General features: G+C 33.1%; 1 protein-coding gene across 2 annotated transcripts; it reads right to left on the bottom strand.

The window, feature by feature from the left end:
- On the bottom strand, positions 1–26,490 carry LOC133175555 (two pore channel protein 1-like). 2 transcript variants are annotated; one of them, XM_061310677.1, is made up of 27 exons: positions 26,403–26,490; positions 20,448–20,758; positions 20,148–20,261; positions 19,770–19,900; positions 19,426–19,514; positions 18,156–18,190; positions 17,327–17,385; positions 15,305–15,404; positions 14,924–15,040; positions 14,474–14,537; positions 14,277–14,386; positions 13,956–14,022; positions 13,651–13,695; positions 13,427–13,483; positions 13,214–13,279; positions 12,013–12,085; positions 7,697–7,801; positions 7,408–7,479; positions 7,093–7,182; positions 6,740–6,837; positions 5,903–5,949; positions 5,609–5,677; positions 4,971–5,061; positions 4,769–4,849; positions 4,395–4,435; positions 3,367–3,444; positions 1–695 (listed from the first exon to the last, which is right to left on the bottom strand). In XM_061310677.1, exons 1-27 carry the CDS (start codon positions 26,464–26,466, stop codon positions 519–521), a joined length of 2,451 nt encoding a protein of 816 aa, XP_061166661.1. In that variant the 5' UTR covers positions 26,467–26,490; the 3' UTR covers positions 1–518. The 2 variants fall into 2 exon arrangements, with proteins under 2 accessions (XP_061166661.1, XP_061166660.1); XM_061310676.1 differs by lacking the exon at positions 4,395–4,435 and having other exon boundaries at positions 4,728–4,849.
- Positions 26,491–26,681: the final 191 nt, after the last annotated feature.

Raw genomic sequence — 26,681 nt, 5'->3', positions numbered from 1 at the left:
TAAGACTCTCTTACAGATGGTGCCAGAGAAATGTCAGTGCACAATTTATATAAAACTGAAAGTATTTTTTTCCCTATATACTTCACAGGTCATGGGGTGAGGAGGACCCTTAATACAGGTTTGACTGCTGTACTTACATGAAGCATGTAGAATATTCTTTTTTTGTCAGACACAAACTAATTCCTCTCAATATGAGAAAACTTCTCTTTCTTCATCAACACAAAGCATTCAATTTACACACTCATACTGAAAGTACCTCCTGAATATGAAACGTAAGGAGGCTGCTTGAAATGAAATATTAAAGACAATTTGGCACCATTTGAACTTGATCACAGAAAAAAGATGATTAAAAATGACTGTCCAAATCCTGGGACTGTGGAGCACCCTTGACTTTGGTTCAACTTCATTAAATAAACTAGAACATCATATATCTACAAACATATTAAATTAAAATAAGTAAATCAGAGACCATTATGTGACCTAACCCATATCATTGTTATTTCTCTCCTAAAAGCAAGCTAGGGTTGTGGCCCTGCTTCTTGGATGTTTTCAGCTACAGGGATTGAGAATGAGGAGCTAGGAATGACGTCCTCGTCGAGATCCTCGAGGTCAGCGTTAGGTCGACTCCGCCTCCTGAGTTCCGTCATCGTGTGAATGGTCTGCTCACGACTCTCCTGCTCCTCCTCCAACCAACTCTGTCAACGATAAAGAGGATAAACAAATAAACAACTCTGTCAATGATAAATAAGATAAACAAATAATCAACTCTGTCAACAATAAATTACATAAACAAATAAACGACTTTGTCAATGATAAATAAGATAAACAAATAAACAACTCTGTCAATGATAAATAAGATAAACAAATAAACACCTCTGTCAATGATAAATTAGATAAAAAAAAATAAACAACTCTGTCAACGATAATAAACAACAAACAAGAGGCCCAAGGGCCTTAACGGTCACCTGAGTACAACAATTTAGAGGATCCATAAACTAGCAAGAAATAGCAAGAAAAATAGTACGTTTAGATCAACAAAATAATTGGTCTAGTATCTTTCTATCTGTCCCCCATTTATCACTGTTACCATCTAAAAAGATAAGTTATTTTTGTTTCATTTTTATTCATCTATAATTTCCAAGTCTACCTGATTATTAAAACTATGAAAATACTTTTTGTATTATACAATAAATGTTCTTGCATAATTCTCTTATTCTATTAACCTTTCAAATACATTATCTACAGTGATTAATTATCAAAGGTGAAAGGCAAAGGGGAATAACTTCACTCAGTAGAATACAAATTGATAGAGCCCTGGCCAGGACCAGAACACTTGACTAAATGGTCCAGATGTTCAAAATTCTGGTAAAAATACCCTTGCTTATTAAACTTTTACTCTGTTTGCTTCCAATATGTCCAAGAGCAAAGGAGATTTTCGAAGAAATAATGCATTTTCACTATTTAACACAGCCCTACCATAACACCACAACCCATGACCTAGGGTCATGAAAATTTACAAATTTGGAAGAGGTACCCTCATCATCATAACTATGCAATTAGTTGAAGATTTTCAAAGAATTCACACATTTTCATTATATAATCGAATAGATTTTGGAAGAGGCAGCCATGCTCATAACTATGTACTTAGTTAATTTCATACCCAGGAGTAGAGAAGAAGATTTTCAAGATTTAATGCATTTTCACTGTATAATCAATAGAGCCCCACCCTAACACCAGAACCACTCACCCAGGGGCCATGAAATTCATAATTTTGGAAGAGGCAGCCATGCTCATAATAACTATGTACTTAGTTAGTTTATTTAATACCCATGAGCAGAGAAGAAGATTTTCAAGGAAATAATGCAATTTCTCTATATAATCAATAGAGCCCCACCCTAACACCAGAACCCCTGACCCAGGGGCCATGAAATTCACAATTTTGGAAGAGGCAGCCATTCTCATTATAACTATGTAGTTAGTTAGTTTATTTCATACCCATGAGCAGAGAAGAAGATTTTCAAAGATTTAATGCATTTTCACTTTTAATCAATAGAGCCCCATCCTAACACCAGAAACCCTGACCCTGGGGCCATGAAATTCACAATTTTGGTAGAGGCACTCTTGCTCATCATAACTATGTACTTAGTTAGTTTATTTCATGCCCAGAAGCACAGAAGACGATTTTCAAAGATTTAATGCATTTTCACTTTTTAATCAATAGAGCCCCATCCTAACACCAGAAACCCTGACCCTGGGGCCATGAAATTCACAATTTTGGTAGAGGCACTCTTGCTCATCATAACTATGTACTTAGTTAGTTTATTTCATGCCCAGGAGCAGAGAAGACGATTTTCAAAGATTTAATGCATTTTCACTATATAATCAATAAAGCCCTGCCCTAACACCAGAACCCCTGACCCAGGGGCCATGAAATTCAAAATTTTGGAAGAGGCAGTCTTGCTCAACATAACTATGTACTTAGGTAGTTTATTAAATACCCAGAAGCAGAGAAGAAGATTTTCAAAGAAATAATGCACTTTCACTATATGATGTATACAGCCCCACCCAAGCACCACAACCTCTGACCCTGGGGCCATGAATTTCACAATTTTGGTAGAGGGCTCAATCCTTATTACAATCATGCCAACAGTTTGACTGCTTGATGTCCAGGAGTAAAGAAGATTTTTAAAGATTGCATTAATTTTGGTGGTTTTAGCCCCACCCCTCAGGCACCAGGGGGGCAGGGAGCATGAAATTCGAAATTTTTGTTCCCCTTCACCATTAGGTGCTATATGCCAAAATTGGTTGAAATTGGTTGAGAGGTTTCAGAGAAGAAGCTAAAAGTGTTCAAATGTTAACACACGACGCACAACAAACGACGAACGCCGACGGACAAAAACGGATAGCAATAGTACGTCACCTGAGTGACTCAGGTGACCTAAAAACAAACAATATAGATATATGGATCTAGAATATATAGAATTTAATTCATGAGTGGGACAGGATTTTTTTATATTTTCACGAGTGCGAAGCAAGAGAGAAAATATCAAAAAATCCTGTCTCACCAGTGAAATAAATTCTATATCCAACTACAAAACATTGAATTTTCTGTTTATTACATTTTCTTTGATTTTCTCTTTGCCTGTGTCTTTTCTTAACACAGTGTCATAGGCTGTGATGTCATAAAGAGTAAAGAAAGATTCAATAAAGAAATCAAAGTATTTCACTGTTAAAAATGAAATAAAATTATTTATAACATGTTTATGACTAAAGCAAAGTTTAATTTTCAGGAACTTTTGGGAAAAAATTGTTTGAGAGATACTTCTCAAGTAATAGTGCTGTTTAAAGATTTTTAATCAAACTGACCTTGACCTCATCCCCATACATCCTGAGACTAAAGTCTTCTTTGTTCCTGTGTCTTTCTCCCTTGTACAGGTAGGGGGTCTGGAAAAACAAATTCAGAAAAAATATTTTTTAAGACACTGTACTATGTTCTGCAAATTTTATTAAGGTTCATAGATACTCTGATAAGAGAGATAAACCTTATTGACAAATATGTCTATTATTCCTTTATAAATTTGTCAAGTTGAAGTATCTTTTTTGTCCAATTTTGACCCACAAGCTATGCTATATTTTTTGGGGGGTATTTTACTTGAAAAATACATTTAATTTGGAAAACCAAAAGAGTTAAAGAAACATTTTATATGAGTGAGCAGAGGGTTTATGAACCTTAAGTCCTTTCAAAGTCAATTTTCATGAATCACTATTTTTTTTTGCAGGAAGTTATTAAATTCCATATAGAATTTTAATACAATTTCCTTTAAAATTTCAAAATGTTTACTGGTGATGTAGAAGTTCAATTTAAATGATTGAATAGAGTAGGGATCAAGTCCTAGCTAGTTCATATCAGAGACATAGTACAATATGTATCAAAGTTGTGCTGCTTCTCTGCTAAATCTGAATGCATGTAATTGTGTTAGAAAAACAATGTGCCAAACTTCAAAGACAAAGAAATGTTTAGATAGGAAAATACTGTAGATTCCTTATTTTACTCAAGTACATGTACTTAATATCGTGAAATGGCTAAGGGCGTCAAATCGCAAGAAAAATAATTTACGAATGGGTGATTTATTTAGAGATTTTACATACATTAAAGCACCATAAAAATAAAAGCGAGTAATTTTATTTTGCAAGTGGTGCTTCTGGCATAACTAAGCGATAATTTATTCCTCGCATATATTTAGGAATCTACAGTAACACACCTGTAGTTCTGTGGAGTTTCTCTGTAATGCTATGTATTGACCTGTCCACTTATAACAATGACATACCTGTAATTCTGTGGAGTTTCTCTGTACTGCTATATATCGACCTGTCCACTTATAACAATGACATACCTGTAGTTCTGTGGAGTTTCTCTGTAGTGCTATGTATCGACCTGTCCATTTATAACAATAACACACCTGTAGTTCTGTGGAGTTTCTCTGTAATGCTATGTATCGACCTGTCCATTTATAACAGTGACATACCTGTAATTCTGTGGAGTTTCTTTGTAATGCTATGTATCGACCTGTCCACTTATAACAATCATGACATACCTGTAATTCTGTGAAGTTTCTCTGTAATGCTATGTATCGACCTGTCCACTTATAACAATGACATACCTGTAGTTCTGTGGAGTTTCTCTGTAATGCTATGTATCGACCTGTCCACTTATAACAATGACATACCTGTAGTTCTGTGGAGTTTCTCTGTAATGCTATGTATCGACCTGTCCATTTATAGTCAGGGTTCTCACACATCATTTTCTCTTCATCACTGATGTACACATGTTCAGTCTGCTTGGCATGGTCTGATAAGAAAATACCACACTCTTACTGATATTCAAATGGCTCTTTTTTAAATATAACAATGAATTCAATGTTCTTATTAAATCTATGAATATGTAATCCTACAAATGTTTTCCAGCTTACCATCAATGTCCTCCAGTTTGAGTTTTCTTCTGTACTGAATACGGAACAAAAATAACTCCAGAATGAAGGCTAAAACAATTGTCATGACAACCTACAATGGAAATAATTGTAATGGCAACCTTCAAGGAAAAACTTTGGTCCCTCATTACATTCATTATGGTATATGCAGACTGCTTTGCATTTGTTTTCATTGGAGGGTTGTTATTTTTTAAAAAGGTTAAAGTTGATTCATTTCTCTTTTTCTTTTTTTTTTGACAATCTCGTTTCCCCTATCCATATCAATCTGTTAATCATCAAGGGACAAGATAACATGTGATGATTTTACCTTTAAGTTACCATCCAAACAATGTTGAACATAATACAGATAAGATGGCATCTAATGATTTAACCTTACCATCATAACGATGTAGAACATTATCAAGATGAGAAGACATTTTATTTTGTTGTCTAAATATTGTTATCCCTTGAAAACTACTGTTGACCTCAGCTCTGCCACGTCAACAATGGTTTTCGCAGGATAACAATTTCGCATGTTACCCTAAAAAACATAATTATCATTTATTTATAATATGTATACTGACCATCATAGCAATGAACACAATGAAGATGAGATGACATTTAACATTGTGTATACTAACCATCATAACGATGTAGAACGTCATAAAGAACGTCCTGGACACCTCTCCCGTGTGATGAGCGAATCCTTCCTGTAAACAGTAGAAAAAAAATATCACACAGGCAATAACAATTTTATCTGACATAGTTGAATTTACCAGCTTTAAGCCAGGAGCACTCTACTAAAATGTATTTACAGAGTACAACCATCTGCTAGTTAACAATCTAATAAACTGTTTTTACTTTAGTTGTACCTCAAAAGGCAATAGTTTTGAAAAATAAAATCTTAAAATAAGATGTCCGATCGTTTTACTTACCATTATTATGAACCAGTTGTTGACCACTGTTAGCTCAAACAGCGTCACTACAATAGACGATACAAAATAAGTCAGGTAAAGTTTACATTTCAGTTTATAAGTTCTTAAAAATTTACATCATGTATATATAGTGATATTTACATCAAGACCAGTGCATAAATAAATGTTAGATGACCTTAAAAGGTTTTCATTGAATGAATGAGAGAGAAGCCTAAGCGTTACTACACTTAGTATAAAAATTCAAAGGTGTTCCTACATGTAATTTTTAATTCTAATGCAATTGTTTTGTAAAATGAATTTTGATTTGCTAATGCAATGAAGTTTGAGGCAGTTAAACGAGCATTAACGAGAGTGAAAGCCTTTGATTGTGACGTCATAATAGAGCGACGCAAAAAAACAATCCGTGAAGTATTTCATATAACAAAACTCAACATCAGCATTAACGGTCACAAATACCAAATTAGAAGAAGTTATTCCCTAATTTAGTAAAAGAGTATCATTCCAGATTCCTTTAAAAATTATTCCTATGAAAAAAAGTATGTGAAAGTTGACTTTATCAAAACAAAACCAAAAAAATGACCACCAGTTACAAATATGAGTATATTACTGAGTTTTACATAAAACTTACCACCAGATATGAGTATATTACTGAGTTTTACATAAAACTTACCACCAGTATATTACTGAGTTTATCAGCAAACTTACCACAAGATATGAGTATATTACAGAGTTTTACAGAATACTTACTGCTAGATATGAGTATATTACTGAGTTTTACAGAAAACTTACCACCTGATATGAGTATATTACATGTACTGAGTTTTACAGAAAACTTACCACCAGATATGAGTATATTACTGAAGTCATTGAGGTAATAATATCCCAAACTGTTGGTGTTGTTGCTAAACTTGTAGAATGCTTCTACACTGGTGTTTCTGCAAAGATAATCAATAAGGTACATGTATACAAGTTAACCTTTCACTGATTCTCTCTCTCTCTCTCTCTCTCTCTCTCTCTCTCTCTCTCTCTCTGGATTCCCTTTATGAAACTTCTATCACAGACAATAATTCATAATAAATTTTGATTTTCTACTTTTAAGGACAGTATATTATTTACTGGACAAGACTATGAATATATACACAGCACTTGATTATTTAAAAAAAGTAGAATGATGATGATTGATAACTTACTTGCAGCAATTTTTGAGATCAACGTATAGGAAGCACTCCATGGCAATAATGGCAAAGAAATAGTAGACTAGCATGATGACAACCACTAGACTAAAACAAGAATAGGTCAAGGTCAAACTAAATATAGCACAAACATCATAATACATTGTACATCCAAATTCACAGTTCTACAAATAATGATCATTTCAATAAAAATAATGTAAAAAAAAAAAAAACACTGTCAAACAAACAAAGTCCAAAAAGTAAAAAATCTTGTAAGAAATACATGTAAAAGGTAAAAATAGGGCAATTAAAATAAAAATGGAGATGTTTTACCTGAGGAGCCTAGAGAAGAGAATGAACAGCGTCCCTAGTACATCCCTATAACTTCTCTTCATCTTAAACAACCTGATCAAATAGCAAGTCAATATTGTAAACATTTAAATAAATATATCAATATCTTAAACACATTTTAATCATTGCAAATAAACTTATTAAAGTTGAAATCAATGTAATATTGCTGCTGTGTACTCAGCTATGTTAACTTTTCATAAACAGTTTTTTTATATACTAAAGAACTGTGCAAAGTTACATGAATTTTTTCATTACACTAACATTCCTTTACCTGAGAAGTCTGAATGGTCTAAGGACAGTGATGTAGAAGAAAGAATCATTAAAGTACTCTCCTAGTAAACCTATAACACTAGTCACCGTTACCAGGAAATCAAACCTAAAAATAACAATAGACCAAATATAGGCTGGTCACAATCAAACCTAAAAATAACAATAGACCAAATATAGGCTGGTCACAATCAAACCTAAAAATAACAATAGACCAAATATAGACTGGTCACAATCAAACCTAAAAATAACAAATAGACCAAATATAGACTGGTCACAATCAAACCTAAAAATAACAATAGACCAAATATAGGCTGATCACAATCAAACCTAAAAATAACAATAGACCAAATATACGCTGGTCACAGTTAAACCTAAAAATAACAATAGACCAAATATAGGCTGATCACAATCAAACCTAAAAATAACAATAGACCAAATATAGGCTGGTCACAATCAAACCTAAAAATAACAATAGACCAAATATAGACTGGTCACAATCAAACCTAATAATAACAATAGACCAAATATAGGCTGATCACAATCAAACCTAAAAATAACAATAGACCAAATATAGACTGGTCACAATCAAACCTAAAAATAACAATAGACCAAATATAGACTGGTCACAATCAAACCTAATAATAACGATAGACCAAATATAGACTGGTCACAATCAAACCTAAAAATAACAATAGACCAAATATAGACTGGTCACAATCAAACCTAATAATAACAATAGACCAAATATAGGCTGATCACAATCAAACCTAAAAATAACAATAGACCAAATATAGACTGGTCACAATCAAACCTAAAAATAACAATAGACCAAATATAGACTGGTCACAATCAAACCTAATAATAACGATAGACCAAATATAGGCTGGTCACAATCAAACCTAAAAATAACAAAAGACCAAATATACGCTGATCACAACCAAACCTAAAAATAACAATAGACCAAATATAGGCTGGTCACAATCAAACCTAAAAATAACAATAGACCAAATATAGGCTGGTCACAAATCAAACCTCTTACACTGTGAGAATACCATTTTGATATCCTTTCACACTAGTACTGTGTAAGAATATCACTTTTATTAAATCATTTACAAAAGTGATTATGGTCATTTGTACATTATGAAACAAGTTATTTTGATTACCCACTTAATCTGATGCTAAGCCTAGTTATTTTTTATTTTACACACACATATTTTGATATTGCCTATAACAAGAGGCCCATGGGCCTTGAATCGCTCTTCTGATAAACTGTACAACCTATCACTTCTATTTGAAGCCTCGAAGTATCCTGTATATTTACATAAACCCTTGAAATTCCAATTCACACTCTGAGAACCCAAGATGATTCTAAGCCAATTAGTACCTGAGAGTTGGTCATGGTGACCTACTTATCACTTGTCATTCTCTGAGGACCCATCAACTAAGTTTGATGATTCTAAGCCAATTAATACCTAAAATATTTTTTAAAATTATAATCATAAAATTTTATAAGTAGGTCAAAATGACCTACTTTTCAATTGTTTTACTCCAAGGACCCAAGATGCATCAACTGACAAAGTTTGATGATTCTAAGCCAATTAGTACCTGTAATATTTAATTAAAGCCATAAATTTTCAAAAGTAGGTCAGGTCACCGTGACCTACTTTTCAGTTGCTGTACTCCGAGGACCAAAGATACATCGACTGACAAAGTTTGTTGATTCTAGCCAATAAGTTCCCAAAATATTTAATTATAGCCATAAATTTTCAAAAGTAGGTCACAGTGACCTACTTTTCAGTCAACCTACTCCGAGGACCAAAGATGCATCAACTGACAAATTTTGACGATTCTAAGCCAAATAATTCCTGAAAATATTAAATACAGCCATAAAATTTCAAAAGTAGGTCACCGTGACCTACTTTTCAGTTGTTGTACTCCGAGGACCCAAGACGCATCAACTGACAAAGTTTAATGATTCTAAGCCAATTAGTAACCGAAATATTTGATTTAAGCCATAAATTTTCAAAAGTAGGTCACCGTGACCTACTTTTCAGTTGTTGTACTCCGAGGACCCATGACGCCTAAACTGACAAAGTTTTATGATTCTCAGCCAATTAGTACCCGAAATATTTAATTAAAGCCATAAATTTTCAAAAGTAGGTCACGGTGACCTACTTTTTAGTCGATCTACTCTGAAGACCCAAGATGCATCAACTGACAAAGTTTGATGATTCTAAGCCAATTAGTACCCGAAATATTTAATTATCGCCATAAATGTTCAAAAGTAGGTCACTGTGACCTACTTTTTAGTCGACCTACTCCGAAGACCCAAGATGCATCAACTGACAAAGTTTGATGATTCTAAGCCAATTAGTACCCGAAATATTTAATTAACGCCATAAATTTTCAAAAGTAGGTCACTGTGACCTACTTTTTAGTCGACCTACTCCGAAGACCCAAGATGCATCAACTGACAAAGTTTGATGATTCTAAGCCAATTAGTACCAGAAATATTTAATTATAGTCATATAAATTGAAAAGTAGGTCACGGTGACCTACTTTTCAGTTGACCTTTTTTGAGGACCCAAGATGCATCAACTTACAAAGTTTTATGATCATAGGACTTAAAATGTCCAAATTATGCCTCTAAAACGCTTTGAAATCGAATGCCTGCAAAGTTCAAAAAGTAGGTCACTGTGACCTACTTTTTAATAAATATGTTTTATGGCCCCAAGATGCATCATCTTACAAGATTTAATGATTCTAAGCCTCCCCGTATTCGAATTCATGACCTTAATTGTTTTAAAAAAGATTAGCCATAAAATTCAAAAAGTAGGTCAAGGTGACCTACTTTTTAGTTGACGTACTTTGAGGACCCAAGATGCATCAACTGACAAAGTTTGATGATCATAAGCATTAAATTGTTCAAAATATGCCTCTAAATCATTTTGAAAAAGAATGGCCGCAAAATTTAAAAAGTAGGTCACTGTGACCTACTTTTGAGTCAACATGATATGAGGTCCTTAGATGCATCAACTGACAAGATTTGATGATCCTAGTCCTTATAGTAAGCAAAATATCAACATTTTAATAAAATGTAATTTTTGGTCAACTTTGAAGTGACCTTGAGACCACGCCCTTTGCCCCAGGGTAAATCCCCGTGCAAATTTTAATCTACAACATATCCTCATCCTTTTGTGTAAGTTTGGTGATAATCTGCCCAGTGGTTCTTGAGAAGAAGATTTTTTAGCAACCAGTACTTTTGTTTCTATTTTCCTAATTATCTCCCCTTGTTAAAGGGTTACAACCCCAGTTTTAGTATAAAAGGGAGCCCTTGGGCCAAGGATACCCTGTGACAAATTTGACAATAATTGGCCAAGGGGTTCTTGAGTTATGGCCCATATTCTAAAAAGTTTACGCACACCGTACAAATGCCCATAGCATTAGCTCTTTGAGCCTTTGGCTCAGAAGAGCTAACAATTAAAACTGGTACTTGATACACTGATAACTTAATTCTGAGATCAATCTGATCCTATTTATTCCGATAACTCATACTGATAACTCACTTAATATGATATGGTTTATATTGGTCACAATCCAATACTGTATTATGATTTATTCGCACCATGTTATTTTCGCCCTTTCATACTTCCAAACAATTTTTTCCCAACTTAAATTGGCCTTGATGCAGTTGTGATAAAGAGATAAATGCTGTCCTCTTTGAAACCACCCAGTTTTAAATTTGCCCCTTTTTTCAATGAGGGTGAATGGGGTAACAACTATAATAGGAGCAAAACTTTCCCTGTAAACAGTACTTGCCCCAGGATCATGAAACAAATTTAGACTTAAGTCAAATTTTCAATGGTCTGTAAATTGTTTATTAATTATTGAATTAATCTCTAAATTTGCAGTTAACAACACTTTTGTAAAGCAGTATTGTAAAATATTTTAATTTTGCTCTGTTTGACTTCTACAAAATTTTAGTACAACATAAAGATTTTGACTTAAGCTTAAGATGTTTCATGATCCTGGGGTCTGGACATTCTGATGACACATTTAATCTAATACTGCTAATTCTGATAACACATTTAATCTAATACTGCTAATTCCGATAACTCTAACCTGATACTGTTTGTTATTTTAAAAAAAATCAGAAATCTGTCATTCCAACAACTCACTTAAATTAACACTGCTTTCTTACATGTGGTATATAGCAGCACATTTGATAATAGATAATAGATAAACTGATATTTCTTACAGTCACCTGGAATTTCACCAAAATTTATATTGTAGAGAACCTAGAAGAAAAATTCTTACACATCCCATCCTGTTGTAAAATATTCAAGTGGACCTTTGGCAAGAATTTTTATTGAGGCCTCCATGGTATATACTGAAAGGTAAAGAAATAACATATTGTCACATGTTTAAAGTAATTAATGTACTTACCAAAAAATGCAGGATCAAATACAATTCTAAAGGGAAAAGGAGAAGAGTTTTTGGATTAATGCTTCACGAGGGTATGTTACAGCTACACCTAGATATTTTGCCTTGGTGAAATCAGCAATACAATATGATGTCATAGTAAGCTATATGATATGAACTTTAGAGCCAATGATCTCTGAGCATTTCTATTTAAAGGTTTATTTAACACCTAAAAATGGAAACTTTCATAAATATAATTTTAACAAAATCTTTTGACTTCAATCAAAAAGTATTTGTCACAAGGGTTAAGCATAAACTAATGACATCATATCTGTTTATCAAAAATTTTCAAAGGAAAATGAAATTATTTATTCAACCTGGTGCTCTGATTTATTTTCACCAATTACATGTATTTAAACAAAAACAAGCAGTCATTTTCAAGTCCTGGTCAGTCTTTCCTCTGTCATTCTCAATAACAAGAAGCAAAAGTTCAACACTGCATCTATACCATGTACATACATGCATGTATACTTTGAAACCTATTTGTTCAGATCAAAAGTTTGTGTTCTATAATACTTGAAAAATACTGCTAGAATCATGTGGTAAACATCAGTCAGTAAAAATTCCTTGATAAATCAATTCTAAAAATGTAGGTAAGGATTCAAATAAATGTGTGGACTAAACATTTCTGTGATGGAACAGTATGCTTCACTTTTCATGGCCCAGAGATGTTTTTACATGATAATTATTCCTTACTCAATTGACTAAACACCTACATATGTTGAACTTTTCACATTTTCATTACGGCATATTTTCTATTTATAGATGTCACATGACGATGTCATGGTATAGCACTTTTATTAGCCTTGGAAGCTCTAACATATCTGATATCTATACAATGGATAATTCAATAGTTTATGTTATCATTATCATGTTATTATTATTTTATTATATCAGTGGTTTTTGACGATATATTTAAGTTGCATTTTTTTTTATAAAAAAGGGTAAATTTCCCAAAAAATGATCTGGGTGCTGTCTTAACATACCTTAACATGAAACATGTCATGTTCAAATAAAGACTTGTAATTTTACTTACTGCACACAAAAATGATGGAAGCCCAAGTGATTGTAAAGTTGTAATGTTTAACATCAATGTTCTTTTCTGTAAATATGATTACAATTTTAATATTCAGTTGTGGACTGTCAGCACATGTGTACTTTCAGACAACACATTAATTTAAAACTCAACCATACTTTCACAAACAGTATACAAGAGCATGAGAAAAGTTTTAACGTTGGAGTTACTTACTAGAGAGTGATATCGTCTCCACCAGAATCCATATAAAATTGGCTGCAATCACTAAATCTGGGGGGAAAAAGATATTTACATGTATATGTATGCTATTATAATTTTGAACAAGATTTTATCATTCCTACTCAATTAATATTTTCCATCACAAACACTGATTAATGTAAAAAGTACATAACATATACAGCATGTACTTAAACCTTCACTTCCTGGTAGTTACTTACATATAAATACCTCAAACCATCGCCAATTAATGAAATCATTTAATTCTGAAAGAAAAAGAAGGATGCATAAATCTATGCTTGTGAGAACAAACACATTATGGACATATATGCCCCCCCTTTTCACTGAGAACCAATACCCTATCTGGATCTTTTACCACATAATTATAAAAACAATTACATGTAGTCCTCTTTATGAATGAAATCATTATGAAATTTTATCACAAATTTGTTTCAATTATTTCTGCTTTCTAATTCAATTACATGTATATGAATTAAAAATCTTTAATGACATACAATAAACTTACTTCTAAAAATAAAGTTGAAAGGATGTCTAAAATTTGATGACCATATCTGGAACTCTTCTTGCTTGGGCTGAAAAGAGAATCTTCAAATCATAATACAAACAGGTGCTTGATGTACAGGTACATATACAATTTACCTTCTGACAGCAATATATACATGTATATATCATAAACAGGACACATTTTGCCTTTGTGATCAGGCCAGAAATTGATATCATGCTATTTGATCTACAGCATTATTGATTCTCTTCAATTTATTTACTTCTTAGTTATAATCAATCAGATATTACAGTAAAGGGTTATTAGTTCTCGATTGATACTGACCTTCCACTGAAGGTCAAGGACACTAAACACACTGTAAAACTCCTCCAGGCTCAGTTTGCCGACCTTGGATGTGTTCAGGGTTTTGAAGGACAAATAGGCTTCAAGTCGCTCTATAGGGAAATAATTTTTTTATAATTCATTTTCATACATGTGTCTGTTTATAATAACATTGTAATAAGAATAGCTATGTAACTTACTTTTTTTAGGTTTGAAGTACTTGAGCATCCCCATGAAGTTCCCAATATTGACTTTGTTGTTATCCTACAAAACATACTGAATATAAACTTAATTTTACCTAAACACAATCATACTCTAGCAATAGATTCTTAAGTCATTGTTTTGTTTTGTATTGAATTCATATAGTGTGTAACATGTCTGCCTGTTGTGATTTTTTTTTGGTGGTGGTGGTGATATCTATCTGCCAATTTAAACATTCTCACTGGAGCAATTTTAGATATAGGCTAATTAACAAAATGCTTTTTATTTCATGCAGCAATCTTGAATCTGGGCTAGATTCTTATTTATACATTAGGGTGAAAATCAGGGAGTGGCAATATTTCATCTAGACTACATTATTCTCCTGTAAATATTACCAGGGATACAGACAGACATTGACTATGATTAACTGACTTTTCCTGAAAACATACCTGTTTTGTAACAAGGAGTTTAAAAGCATGCTGACAACCTGTTCTTTTGTGAAAGTATAGCCTCTTTAACTTTCTCTTTTCCAGATTTGAAAATGTATCATAAACAACAGCCAATAACTGAAAAAAGTTAAACAAAAATTACAATACAAAATAAAATTTAATATTAATGTGAAAAACATTTAAAGTACAGAAAACAATCACTCAGACAAAATTCTGTGTTAAGACAATTTTTGAAATTTATCAAATGAAGACTAGTATGATTGATTTAACAAAAAATGCTGCCTTCAGATTTCACAATCAAGAAAATTTTGCCAAAATCTTTTCAAATTCATAAGAAAAAATAAAACTAAAGCCACATACATAATAAAAAAAGAAACTTACCAGATTCATAAGGAAATACAAAACTAAGGCCAGATACACAATGAAGAAGGCGGCATTCCAGCGGGAATCAGCGTATGCAGGCATCATTACATCAGGAAAACTGAGAACAGAAAATTATCTTATGTCAGCATCAGAATTAAGCATTCATAATCAACAAAGGGGTTCCTACAATACAAGGATTTTATTTATGTAAAGAATATTTTTTCAAATATATGCAGGTGCAGGAACTATGGTATATATTAGATATTATATACATGTATATATATATATATGTATGTATGTATATGTATATGTATGTATGTATATATATATTTGCTAAAGTATAAATTTCAAGATTTAAACCTAGACAATTAGAGCAGATTTCTAAAGAAATTTCCAAATTTTCCAGGTAGAAGACTTTAGTTAGGATATTGCTTAATTAACAAACACAGGTCAATTCCTCTACTGTAGTTAATTAAAAATGCAATTCTCTTTAAGCCAAGGAGCTCAAGGGCATTCACGATCAAATGTGATTCCTTTTTTTTAATTAACAAATACATCTAACATCAAAACCTTTTACTATCTGGGCCTATAATAAGCTAAAACAAGAAATGTTTGAGAAACATAAAAGCAAAAATTCCCATGGGTGGGATTTAAGGGGTAAAGTAATTTGATTAACAGTTGGCAGTTCTTGACATTTCAAAAATTCAAGAATCTTTCTAGAAAGTGAACAATGTAAAAAAAAAAAAAAAAAACGATTTGTACCCATTTAGAGATGTTGCAAGTCCATTTACAATGCACATAGAACCCAAATTAAATGCAACTGTCAAATGCCATCACAAAAACAGATAATATAATTGCTTTTACTGTTTTAGTGTCTGTCTCCATGTCATAGCCTATAAATGAGAAATAAATGTATTTTTATTTGGAGATTTACGGTAAAACATGGTTATAGCAAACATGCTTATAATGAATTATGGCTTATAGCAAAGTGATTTTCATTTCCTGTGGTTTTAAAACATTCTGATGTGTATGTTAACAAGAGGCCCATGGGCCACATCACATACCTGAGTACACTGGCTAGGAAAAAGCACAAATCAGTTCAATTTTGAAAAGCTTAAATGGAGGGGGGGGCCCTCCCTATCCCGGGGGTCATCATTTGAATAAACTTGAATCTACACTACCTAAGGATGCTTCCATATCAATTAGACTAAACATGGCTTTTCTGTTCTTGAGAAGAAGATTATTTCCTATACATTCCTATGTAAAACTTTGATCCCCCATTGTGGCCCCACCCTACCCCAAGGGGTCATCATTTGAATAAACTTGAATCTACACTACCTAAGGATGCTTCCAAATCAATGTGACTGATCACAGATTTGTTACTGCAGATTCCTAAATGTACACGAGGAATAAATTAACGTGTAATTACGCGAGAAGCACCACTCGCGAAATAAAATTACTCGCTTTTATTTTTATGGTGCTTTAATGCATGTAAAATCTCTAGATAAATCACCCATTTGCGAATTATTGTTCTCGCCATTTGACGCCCTTCGGCCTTTTCGCGATATTAAGTACTCACGTAAAATAAGGAATCTACAGTATTCTTGATATTTTTAATAAATTCTTAAGTAAAATTTTGATCCCCTATTGTCACCCCACCCTACCCCTGGGGGTCAGGATTTGAACAAACTTGTAATGAAGGTTTCACAAAAGTTCTTCTTCAACTTTTCTTGCCTAATGGTTCTTAGAAGATTTTTGAAAGATGACACCAAATTTTAACTTATTCATAATTATCTCCCTTTGAAAGGGGGGTGTGGCCCTTTATTTGAACAAACTTGAATCCCCTTCACCCAAGGATGCTTTGTGGCAAGTTTGGTCAAGTTTGCTCAAAATTGGCCCGATGGTTCTTCAGAAGAAGTCAAAATTGCAAAAAGTTTACAGATTGACAGACAGATGGATAGACAGATGCCAGACAAAATGTGATCAAATTTTCATCCATGTTTGAACACTTACTTTGCTGTTGTCAGCTTGAACACTTACTTTGCTGTTGTCAACAACACAAACAGGCTGATGAAGCTGTCCTGGATCGTGCTAAAGTACTACAACAGATACAGGGTATAACAAATGTAGTCTGTCATTTAAAATCAAAAGTACTACAACAGATACAGGGTATAACAAATGTAGTGTGTCATTTAAAATCAAAAGTACTACAACAAATACAGGGTATAACAAATGTAGTGTGTCATTTAAAATCAAACTACTACAACAGATACAGGGTATAACAAATGTAGTCTGTCATTTAAAATCAAAAGTACTACAACAGATACAGGGTATAACAAATGTAGTCTGTCATTTAAAATCAAAGTACTACAACAGATACAGGGTATAACTAATGTAGTCTGTCATTTAAAATCAAAGTTCTACAACTGATACAGGGTATAACAAATTTAGTCTGTCATTTAAATTCAAAGTACTACAACAGATAAAGGGTATAACAAATGTAGTCTGTCATTTAAAATTAAAATACTACAGCAAATACAGGGTATAGCAAATGTAGTCTGTCATTTAAAATCAAAATACTACAACAGATACAGGGTATAACAAATGTAGTCTGTCATTTAAAATCAAAATTCCACACTGAAGTACTATAACAGATACAGGGTATAACAAATGTAGTCTGTCATTTAAAATCTAAGTACTACAACAGATACAGGGTATAACAAATGTAGTCTGTCATTTAAGTACTACAACAGATACAGGGTATAACAAATGTAGTCTGTCATTTAAAATCAAAATTCAACATTAAATTATTTCAAGATCATTGTTCAATTACACACAGAAAGTAGATGTTTCTTTACAAAACACTTACTGTGTCATTTGGTACACCAGAAAACAGGTAAAACCCTGTAAATATACAAACAATAATTATTTTTTTAAAATAAAAAGTCAGCTGTACAACCTACATGAAATAGAAACAAGATGTGTTTGTGAAACACTGATGCCCCCTTATGGCAACTTATAGCAAAGGTTAAACTTTCTCAAATGCAAATCAAATATGTTGATACCCAAAGTAAGGTCTTGTCTCGAGGAATAAACCTGTGAAATATGAAAGGCCTAGCAGCAACCATTAAATACATGTAGATATGGAAAAGGTTAAAGTTTTTTTCAAAAATATGTCAAACATCAAGGTCAAGGTCAAATGGTCAAAATTAATGGTGCCAAAGGAAAGGCCTTCTCCCAAGAAAAACACAGGTGAAATATGAAAGCCGAAGCACCAATCGTTCAAAAGTTATGGCCAAGGTTAAAGTTTTCCAAAAGTAGGTCAAACTCCAAGGTCAAAGGGTCAAAGCTGTTGGTATCCAAAGAAAGGTCTTGTCACAAGAATTACATATGTGACATATGAAAGCCCTAGCACCAACCGTTCAAAAGTTATGGTCAAGGTTAAAGTTTTCCAAAAGTAGGTCAAACTTCAAGGTCAAGGTTAAAGGGTCAAAGTTGTTGGTATCCAAAGGAAGGTCTTGTAACAAGGATTATACATGTGAAGTATGAAAGCCCTAGCACCAACCTTTCAAAAGTTATGGCCAAGGTTAAAGTTTGGTAAAATCCTGCAAAACTGGGTCAAACTCCAAGGTAAGATCAAAAGGTCATATGTGGTGGTACCCAAGGAAAGGTCTTGTCATAATGAACACTCATGTCAAATATTAAATCCTTACCCTTGACAGCGCAATAGTTATGGGCTAGGTTAAAGTTGACAACAGACAGACAGACAAACAGACAGACAGGACAAAAACAATATACCCCCAGGATCTTTTGATCCGGGGGCATAAAAATACTTATTATGCACATGTACATATAATTGCTTGGAATCTCTTTTTGAGGGTGACTGAGGATTGTAAAACTTAAATAATGTAAATCCATAATATTAACTAAGTTTTTATTTTGTCACAGGTAAATGTTACCAAAAGAAAATGAAGGGAAGAAAATATCAAGCTAAGAAAACGTCTAAACTCAGGTCTCCTAAAATCTACAAATTATTATCTAAGTGAATGCCATCTACATGTAACTATGTAATAATATAGGGTTTTAATAATCTTTAATAAAGCAGAAATGCTAACACATAAAATCATGTATATTTTTACCAAGTATAGAGAATATCAGGATGAAGAACATGAGGAGAAATATGAGTTCCAGGATTGGAGGCAGGGACATCAGGATCTGACGGCTGATTCTGTAATTAACAAAAAACTGCTGTTAATGTGCAGTGTAAATATAAAATGTAGTCCATTCATTACTGTATTCTGTTCATATTATTTATGCCCAAAAAAAAATTAACATTCTTCACAGATCCATTTGAGCATTTCATTTCATAGACATTCATCCCAAATCTTATATACCATTTTGATTGATCCCCCTCCCCAACACACATACACTTTACTTATCTTCCATAAGTCTGAACAATCAAAATAAAAGGAGGCTACATGACCTTCTGACCCCTCTGAAGTAATGTGTGTCAATAAGGAAGAGCGGCCTGAGTGCCCTCGTGACCCGGAAGTGATTCGTCTGACGAATCAGAACAACAACAGACTCAATAAACATGATCGTCAGCGTAAACGACTGAAAAAAGAAACAACTGCACACAGTAATCATACAGCAATATTAATACTTCACTAAATATTATTTTTAAAAAGTTATTATATTTTAGTTGCTAGCAAAATTTCATTAAGCTGGTTATTTTTCATTCAAATATTGAAATAATCAACTTGAAGGGAATATTCATTTCACTTGTATAGTAGGTACATATTGCTGTCAAAGATTTAGGAAGTAACAGAGATCTGTATGAGTTTACTCAGTACTGATTAACCTTGATTGCTGTCCTCTTGTGTTTGAAGAATGTCTTCCAGCCAAGCCACCTTAACTTGATGGCTAACTGCAGAGCCAGGATTAGTTGCCCCAGAATCTCTAGAGAACCATGGACCTGTAAAAAAAAAACATTCCTAATGTTGAAGTATTTTCAGAGATTGCGTTCACAATATGCTAAACCAAGACCAAGATCCACAATAAAACTTGAACAATATTTTTCTTTCGTCTCTATAGTAAAAAACCTGTTTCAATTCAGACTGCTAGTTCACTAATCTACCAAATATGTTCCATCCTTACTTACACCAACTGGTAAAGTTAGAAATGGCACGGCCGGCCGTTCACATGCAGCCAGGAAAAGGAGACCAAGAGCAGCGACAAGGTCCAGGACTTTAAACCACTGATGATGAGCAATCTGATAGGCTGGCAGGGCATTACAACTCCGGGGGTGCGTGTAGAACTTGTCGTTATTTTCTCCCTCCTGGAGAAATATGGCGGCCTCCTGGTAGTTCAGCTCCCACAGCTTTCTGTTCTCGCGGCGAGACATGTGCTCCGAGATCGGAAATTCATATCCCATATTCCCCGTGTCATTGACAATTTCATATTCTGACTCAGCTGTAAGATTAAAATAAAAACAGAATTATTAATCAATTTGTTTGTAATAAAAACTTGCACAGTAAGCTAAGCTATGAACACCTTGTCAATTTGTTTCTAACCTAACAAAATAAAATCCTTTAATCTTCTCACCTATGATTGCTTCAAAAGGTGTAGTAATCATAGGTGAGGTGATCAAAGAAGATCATTTTCATAAGAGTTATTTCTAATGCATTTAAATTGCCAAAAACTTTACAACATATTAAGAAACTATTCAGTTCTTGATCTGTAGTTGTACGACACATACCAATAGTACTGTAATAGTTTGGGCTGTGGATATCAGCCTTGGTGCTCAGTGGCACCGGTGCTTGAGGACAGGACCCCCCCCCCCCCCTTTCTCTCTCCAATTTAGATGACAAGGAATTTCTATTAAAGTGTTTCATGAAACTACACCTAGCAAAAATCAAAAACTCAAATCTATAGATTTAATATTCATTTCATTCATCACCAAGTTTCATTATTTATGTTTAGGCATTCAACAGTTACTGTAGTAATGGCCAACTCCACAAGGATGTTAGCATCAACTGATCAAAGTCAAATCAATGGAAGTGATGAAGAGATGACTTTCTACCCAAATTTACTACTGTTGGAAGTACTGTAGGAAACACTGTTTTAGAATTAGCATGTGAAGAAAGTTGGTTAAAACACTTTTTAAAAATGTATTTCAAACATAGTACATGTATCAAAGTGTTTAAAACCACTGTTGTAAATTAAATTTATCTAATTTCTTTTAAATTATATGACTTATCATTTGACTTGCAGGTTTTGTTTTGAGAGTGTTGTCCCTTTAAGGACATTGGCAAGGTTCCTGGTTATCATATAGAATTTTTCAAGAACTCTTGAGTAGGTTTAATTGTACTAAACAGGCTATATTCTGGATTATTTTACCTACCAAGCCAGCCTTCTTTTTTAGATTTTGTCAAATCAGTGTTTTTGCAATTCCCAATGCATTTCCTATGTAAAATGTTGATAAAAGGGACCTACATAATTTTTCACCATAACAATTCTCCAAAACCCACTTATTTCACATAGTTTTTGTATTATATACATTATTGTATCTTTATCTCCTATGACTTGTAGTTATTTTGGCTGAAAATGTATATATAGAAACAAGACAAGGACATATCGGCACCAATCTTTATTTTTGAGTTACTTCCCTTAACAGCTATAATTACATATTATTCATAATGGTCAAGAGAGTCAGACTGGTTGATTGATTCTATCATGTAATTGACTGAATTGATTATAATACATTGACATAAAAATATTGGCATGGATTTATTTCAAATTTTATTCGCAGTTACTAAATTCTGCTTCCTTCATACAACCTAAGAACTGATCTCAGTCGGTCTACCTTTTAGCATATGTCACATCTTTGCCCTTCCCAGCATACTGAGCATAATTAAGGTAAATGACGATCTGTTGGCTCTTTGTCCCCTGAATACAATTTACAACAAAGCCATTACTACTTTTCTTTCTTGCTGTATAGATGATTCTACCCGTTGAAGGAAGTACACATGCTTTTGTTTACCTCTGTAAACATACGCTTTATTGGTTTTCACCGCTTGGATGTATTAAACCATATTATGCTGCCTACCAGCATATTTTTTAATATGCCCTCTCCATGTGACCTACTCACCACACATCAAATCAATATTCCCCCTCCACGTGCCATCCTGTCCAGATCATATTCAATATGCTGTTTCATTTGAATATGCAAAAAGCCTAACAACTGACATCACATAAGCATCAAACAACATCAAAATGTAAATAATCGTTATGGAAAGCTTCGTTTAACTAAGACAAAATGAATTTATTAAAAAAATCTTTGACAGGATGAATTCGTTATGTAGACACTTAGAGGGGTAATACATGTACCTATATATGTATATATGGGGTCCTTGAAAAAATGCATATTTTCAAGGACCCCATATATTTCCGTATTAACCCTCTAAGTGTCTACATATAAGTTAAGTGTCTACATAACCCCTAATAATATATTCAGTAGGGTAGAATTTTTCAAAATGTTTGTGTTTAGGAATTTTTAAATTGATAGTATGGATAAGATCAGAAATATGTCATTAAAAGATAACTTTTGAGAAAAAAAATCAGAAAGGCATGGGGGCTAGTCTGTATTGGGGAGTGTCCTGTCCTCAAGCACCAGTGCTCAGTATGGTTAGAGCACCTGACATCTGATGTTGGGGCTATGGGTCCAATTCCTATCCAGCCTCTTAACAATATAATATAATACGTTCTATCTAATCCAGGTCCGGCACAATCTCTTGATTAAGCTATATAGCTTGATTTAGCTATAAAGCTTTATAAAGTTATTCAGAATAGCTTGATTTAGCTATTTTATCACACTTTTTTCTCAAATGTGTTATTTTCCAAGTATGCACAGAAAGTCGCACCTTGGTGCAGTGATGATATTCATCCTTGAACTCTTATGAAAATAATGCAAGTAAAAATCACTCATCAAATTGCGTCTCCTTAAGAGACTTTGTACTCAAAGTTCCAAAAGTTTTGGGGCTATATAAAGCAATTGATACAGTTACTTCTTATAAAGGAGGCCAACAAGATAATTGATTGGTAATAATTCAGTACTTTGAGAAGCAATCATACTTATCCATGCCTCAACGCACACAAGGTAGTGTGCAGTTACCCAAACAATGGAAATTTATCTTTTGCTTAAAAGTATTCAAATGCTGCAATGTTAGACCTATCTTTGATTTGGGTTGTTGATTTTATAACCCATGCTACATATAGGAATAGTCAAATATTTGCGACTTTTTGTCTATTTTGTACAAATAAAATTTTGTGAAAACTTGCATATAATATACACTTATCCACTGGCTGTGAGTGGGATAGCTCTTTTATCAAACCCGCGACAGGGACTATTCCCCGAGGGCTTGCCCGAGGGGAATAGTTCCTGTCAAGGGTTTGATGAAAGAGCTATCCCATTCAAAGCCAGTGGATAAGCGTTTTATTATACTGATGTAAATTATAATTTCTGAGGGTTGGATTACCTATTACTACAGTGTCATAGGCAAAATATGAAAAGTTCAAAAGAATTTTGGGGAAGTATTTGGCGTAAGATAACACTGCAAGAATAAGCTGAAATGCTGATGACGTCACAATGCTAGTGAAGTCATAATGACATCATCAGTCTATAGATTTAATGCAGGAAATCAAAACTGGCGGCAAAAATTGAATGAACAGTAAAATGTGGTGTACCGCAAGGCAGTATTTTAGGCCCTCTACTATTTTTAATCTATGTCAATGATATGGCTTCCAGTATTGATCCTGACTGCAAACTTATTTTATATGCTGATGATAGTGCAATCTTATTTTCTCATAAAAATGTAGATTTTATTTCAGAAAAACTTAGTACTGTTTTAAAACAATGTTCAAATTGGCTAGTAGATAATAAGTTATCTCTACACCTTGGGAAGACTGAATGTATTTTATTTGGATCAAGAAAGAAGCTTTCAAGTGTCCAAGATTTTCACATTGAGTGTAATGGACATACAATACATTCTATGGAAAAAGTTAAATATTTAGGAGTTTTTGTTGATCAATTTCTGAGTGGTGAATTTATTGTTGAGTCCATTGTACAAAAAGTCAACAACAGGTTGCGTTTTTTATACAGACAAGCTCGTTTTTTGGATATAAGAAGTAAAATGTTATTATGTTCTGCTCTTATACAATGTCATTTAGATTATGCTTGCTGTGCATGGTATGCAGGTTTGTCAAAGAGTTTGAAAAAGAAATTACAAGTATGTCAAAACAAAATGGTAAGATTTATTCTGAATTTAACTCCTTTACATTCCATAAACTACAAAGTGCTTAGTACATTAAATTATTTAAATATAGAAGACCGGGTACGACAACTCAGATTAAACCATGTGTATAACATATATCATGGTTGTGCGCCATCCTATCTAAGCGAAAATTTTACTTTAAGGTCAGCCGTGTCTTCACGAAACACTAGAGCATCCACTAATGAAGATTTTTTTATTCCTCATGTGAAAGCATGTCAAGCGGATACTTTTTACTATAATGGCATTAAGGACTGGAATTTTTTACCAGCTTCTATTAAATGTACTAAAGGAAAGAGTACTTTTAAGAAACAAGTTAAGAGTTTTATCTTACAAAACGGCATTTTAGAACATGAAAGTGATATGTTTTAGCATTAACTTATAAAACATATTTTATTATTTTATTGATCCTATATGTTGTCATACTTAAATTAAATTTAACGTGTAAGCAACGCAGTGCTAAAATTATAGTGCCAAAAATTGTTATAGTGCTTTAATGATGAAACATTGTATTTTTATCTTATTTAGGGTAGGACCCCATTGGAAATAAGCTCTCCAGCTTTAATGGGTTATCCTGGTATCAACTAGTCACTATCTAAAATATGGTTTCCTGAATATCTATTTATAAATCTATTTAAAATTTATGGATTCTCAAATATTGTCTTTCAAATGACTATGTACATTTATGTGTATTTGTTTTATGTATGATGACATATGATACCAAATAAATGATGATAATGAAAGTTTTCCGAGGGGTGGATAGCACAAATTATTATACTTCTGTTAAAATGTTTCCTATATAAAGTTAAGAAGGTAAAATAACTATTTTTATAGTCTCAAAATTTCCACACATAGCAAAGCTATACCCCTGGGTATAGTTTTTTATATCCACCCCTCGGAAAATTTTCATGCAATTTTCGCCGCCAATTTTGATTTCCTGTAATCAATCTATAGACTTATGATGTCATCCTGACTTCAGTAGCATTGTGACGTCATCAGGATTTCAGCTCATTCTAGCAGTGTTATCTTATTCCAAATACTTGTTCAAAACTTTTATAAATCATTTTTTTTCTTCATGATTTTACTATCGAACTGTAGTATCAGGTAAATCCAACACTCAGAAATTATGATATACATCAGTATAATAAAACGCTTATCCACTGGCTGTGAGTGGGATAGCTCTTTCATCAAACCCTTGACAGGAACTATTCCCCTCGGGCAAGCCCTCGGGGAATAGTTCCTGTCGCGGGTTTGATAAAAGAGCTATCCCACTCACAGCCAGTGGATAAGTGTATACTATACGGTAATACCCCGGGGTATAGCTTTGTTAGATGTGAAATTTTCAGCCTATAGAAAAATAGTTATTTTACCTTCTTAACTTCATATAGGAAACATTTTAACAGAAGTATAATAAATAGCTTTATCAAGCTATTTTGAATAGCTTAATACAGCTATATAGCTATTTCAAGCTATATAGCTTAATCAAGAGATTGTGCTGGACCTGTAATCTACATGGTCTAGAGGAAGGGATTATCAATCTGTTGGGTGGGGTATTTAACATTTAAATATATGCAACGTTCCAGATTTAATTCAGATTGTCAAGTATAATCGGAAAATACATACTCATTGATGGCTTCTTTCCTGAAAGATTATTAACCTACGAATGTTTTGAAGTGAAAGTGAAAATTTATGCTGTGAACGTTTCTTCAAGATTAAAGATAAAAGATCATAAAGAAACATTCATCAAAATGTTATAAAATTAATCAAAATACTCTAATGATACTCACAAAGACTTGAAGTACGTCGATTTTTACGGAGAGGGTTAAGAGGCCGTTCCACATTACCCGCCATATTTGTTTTTATACATTCGGAACATGGAAAAATGATGTTCCGAATGTAAAAATAGTTTAGTTTTATTCCTCCGCATATCAATTTTCCACACGTTATGCTACTTTGAGAAAAATGGATTTTATACCTCATATTATAATAATTATCAATATAAAATTATTTTTTCGCTAGAAATGCAGAAATAATTTGCAAAGTTCTCCTGTTAAAGAGTTTCAAAT

This window comes from Saccostrea echinata, unplaced genomic scaffold, assembly GCF_033153115.1.
Source record: "Saccostrea echinata isolate AGI-Se365-2 ecotype Australia unplaced genomic scaffold, CSIRO_AGI_Sech_v1 ptg000062l, whole genome shotgun sequence".
NCBI classification, from domain to species: Eukaryota; Metazoa; Mollusca; class Bivalvia; order Ostreida; family Ostreidae; genus Saccostrea; species Saccostrea echinata.
Note: the sequence above shows the minus strand (reverse complement) of the source record. Positions and strands in the feature narration are given on the sequence as shown.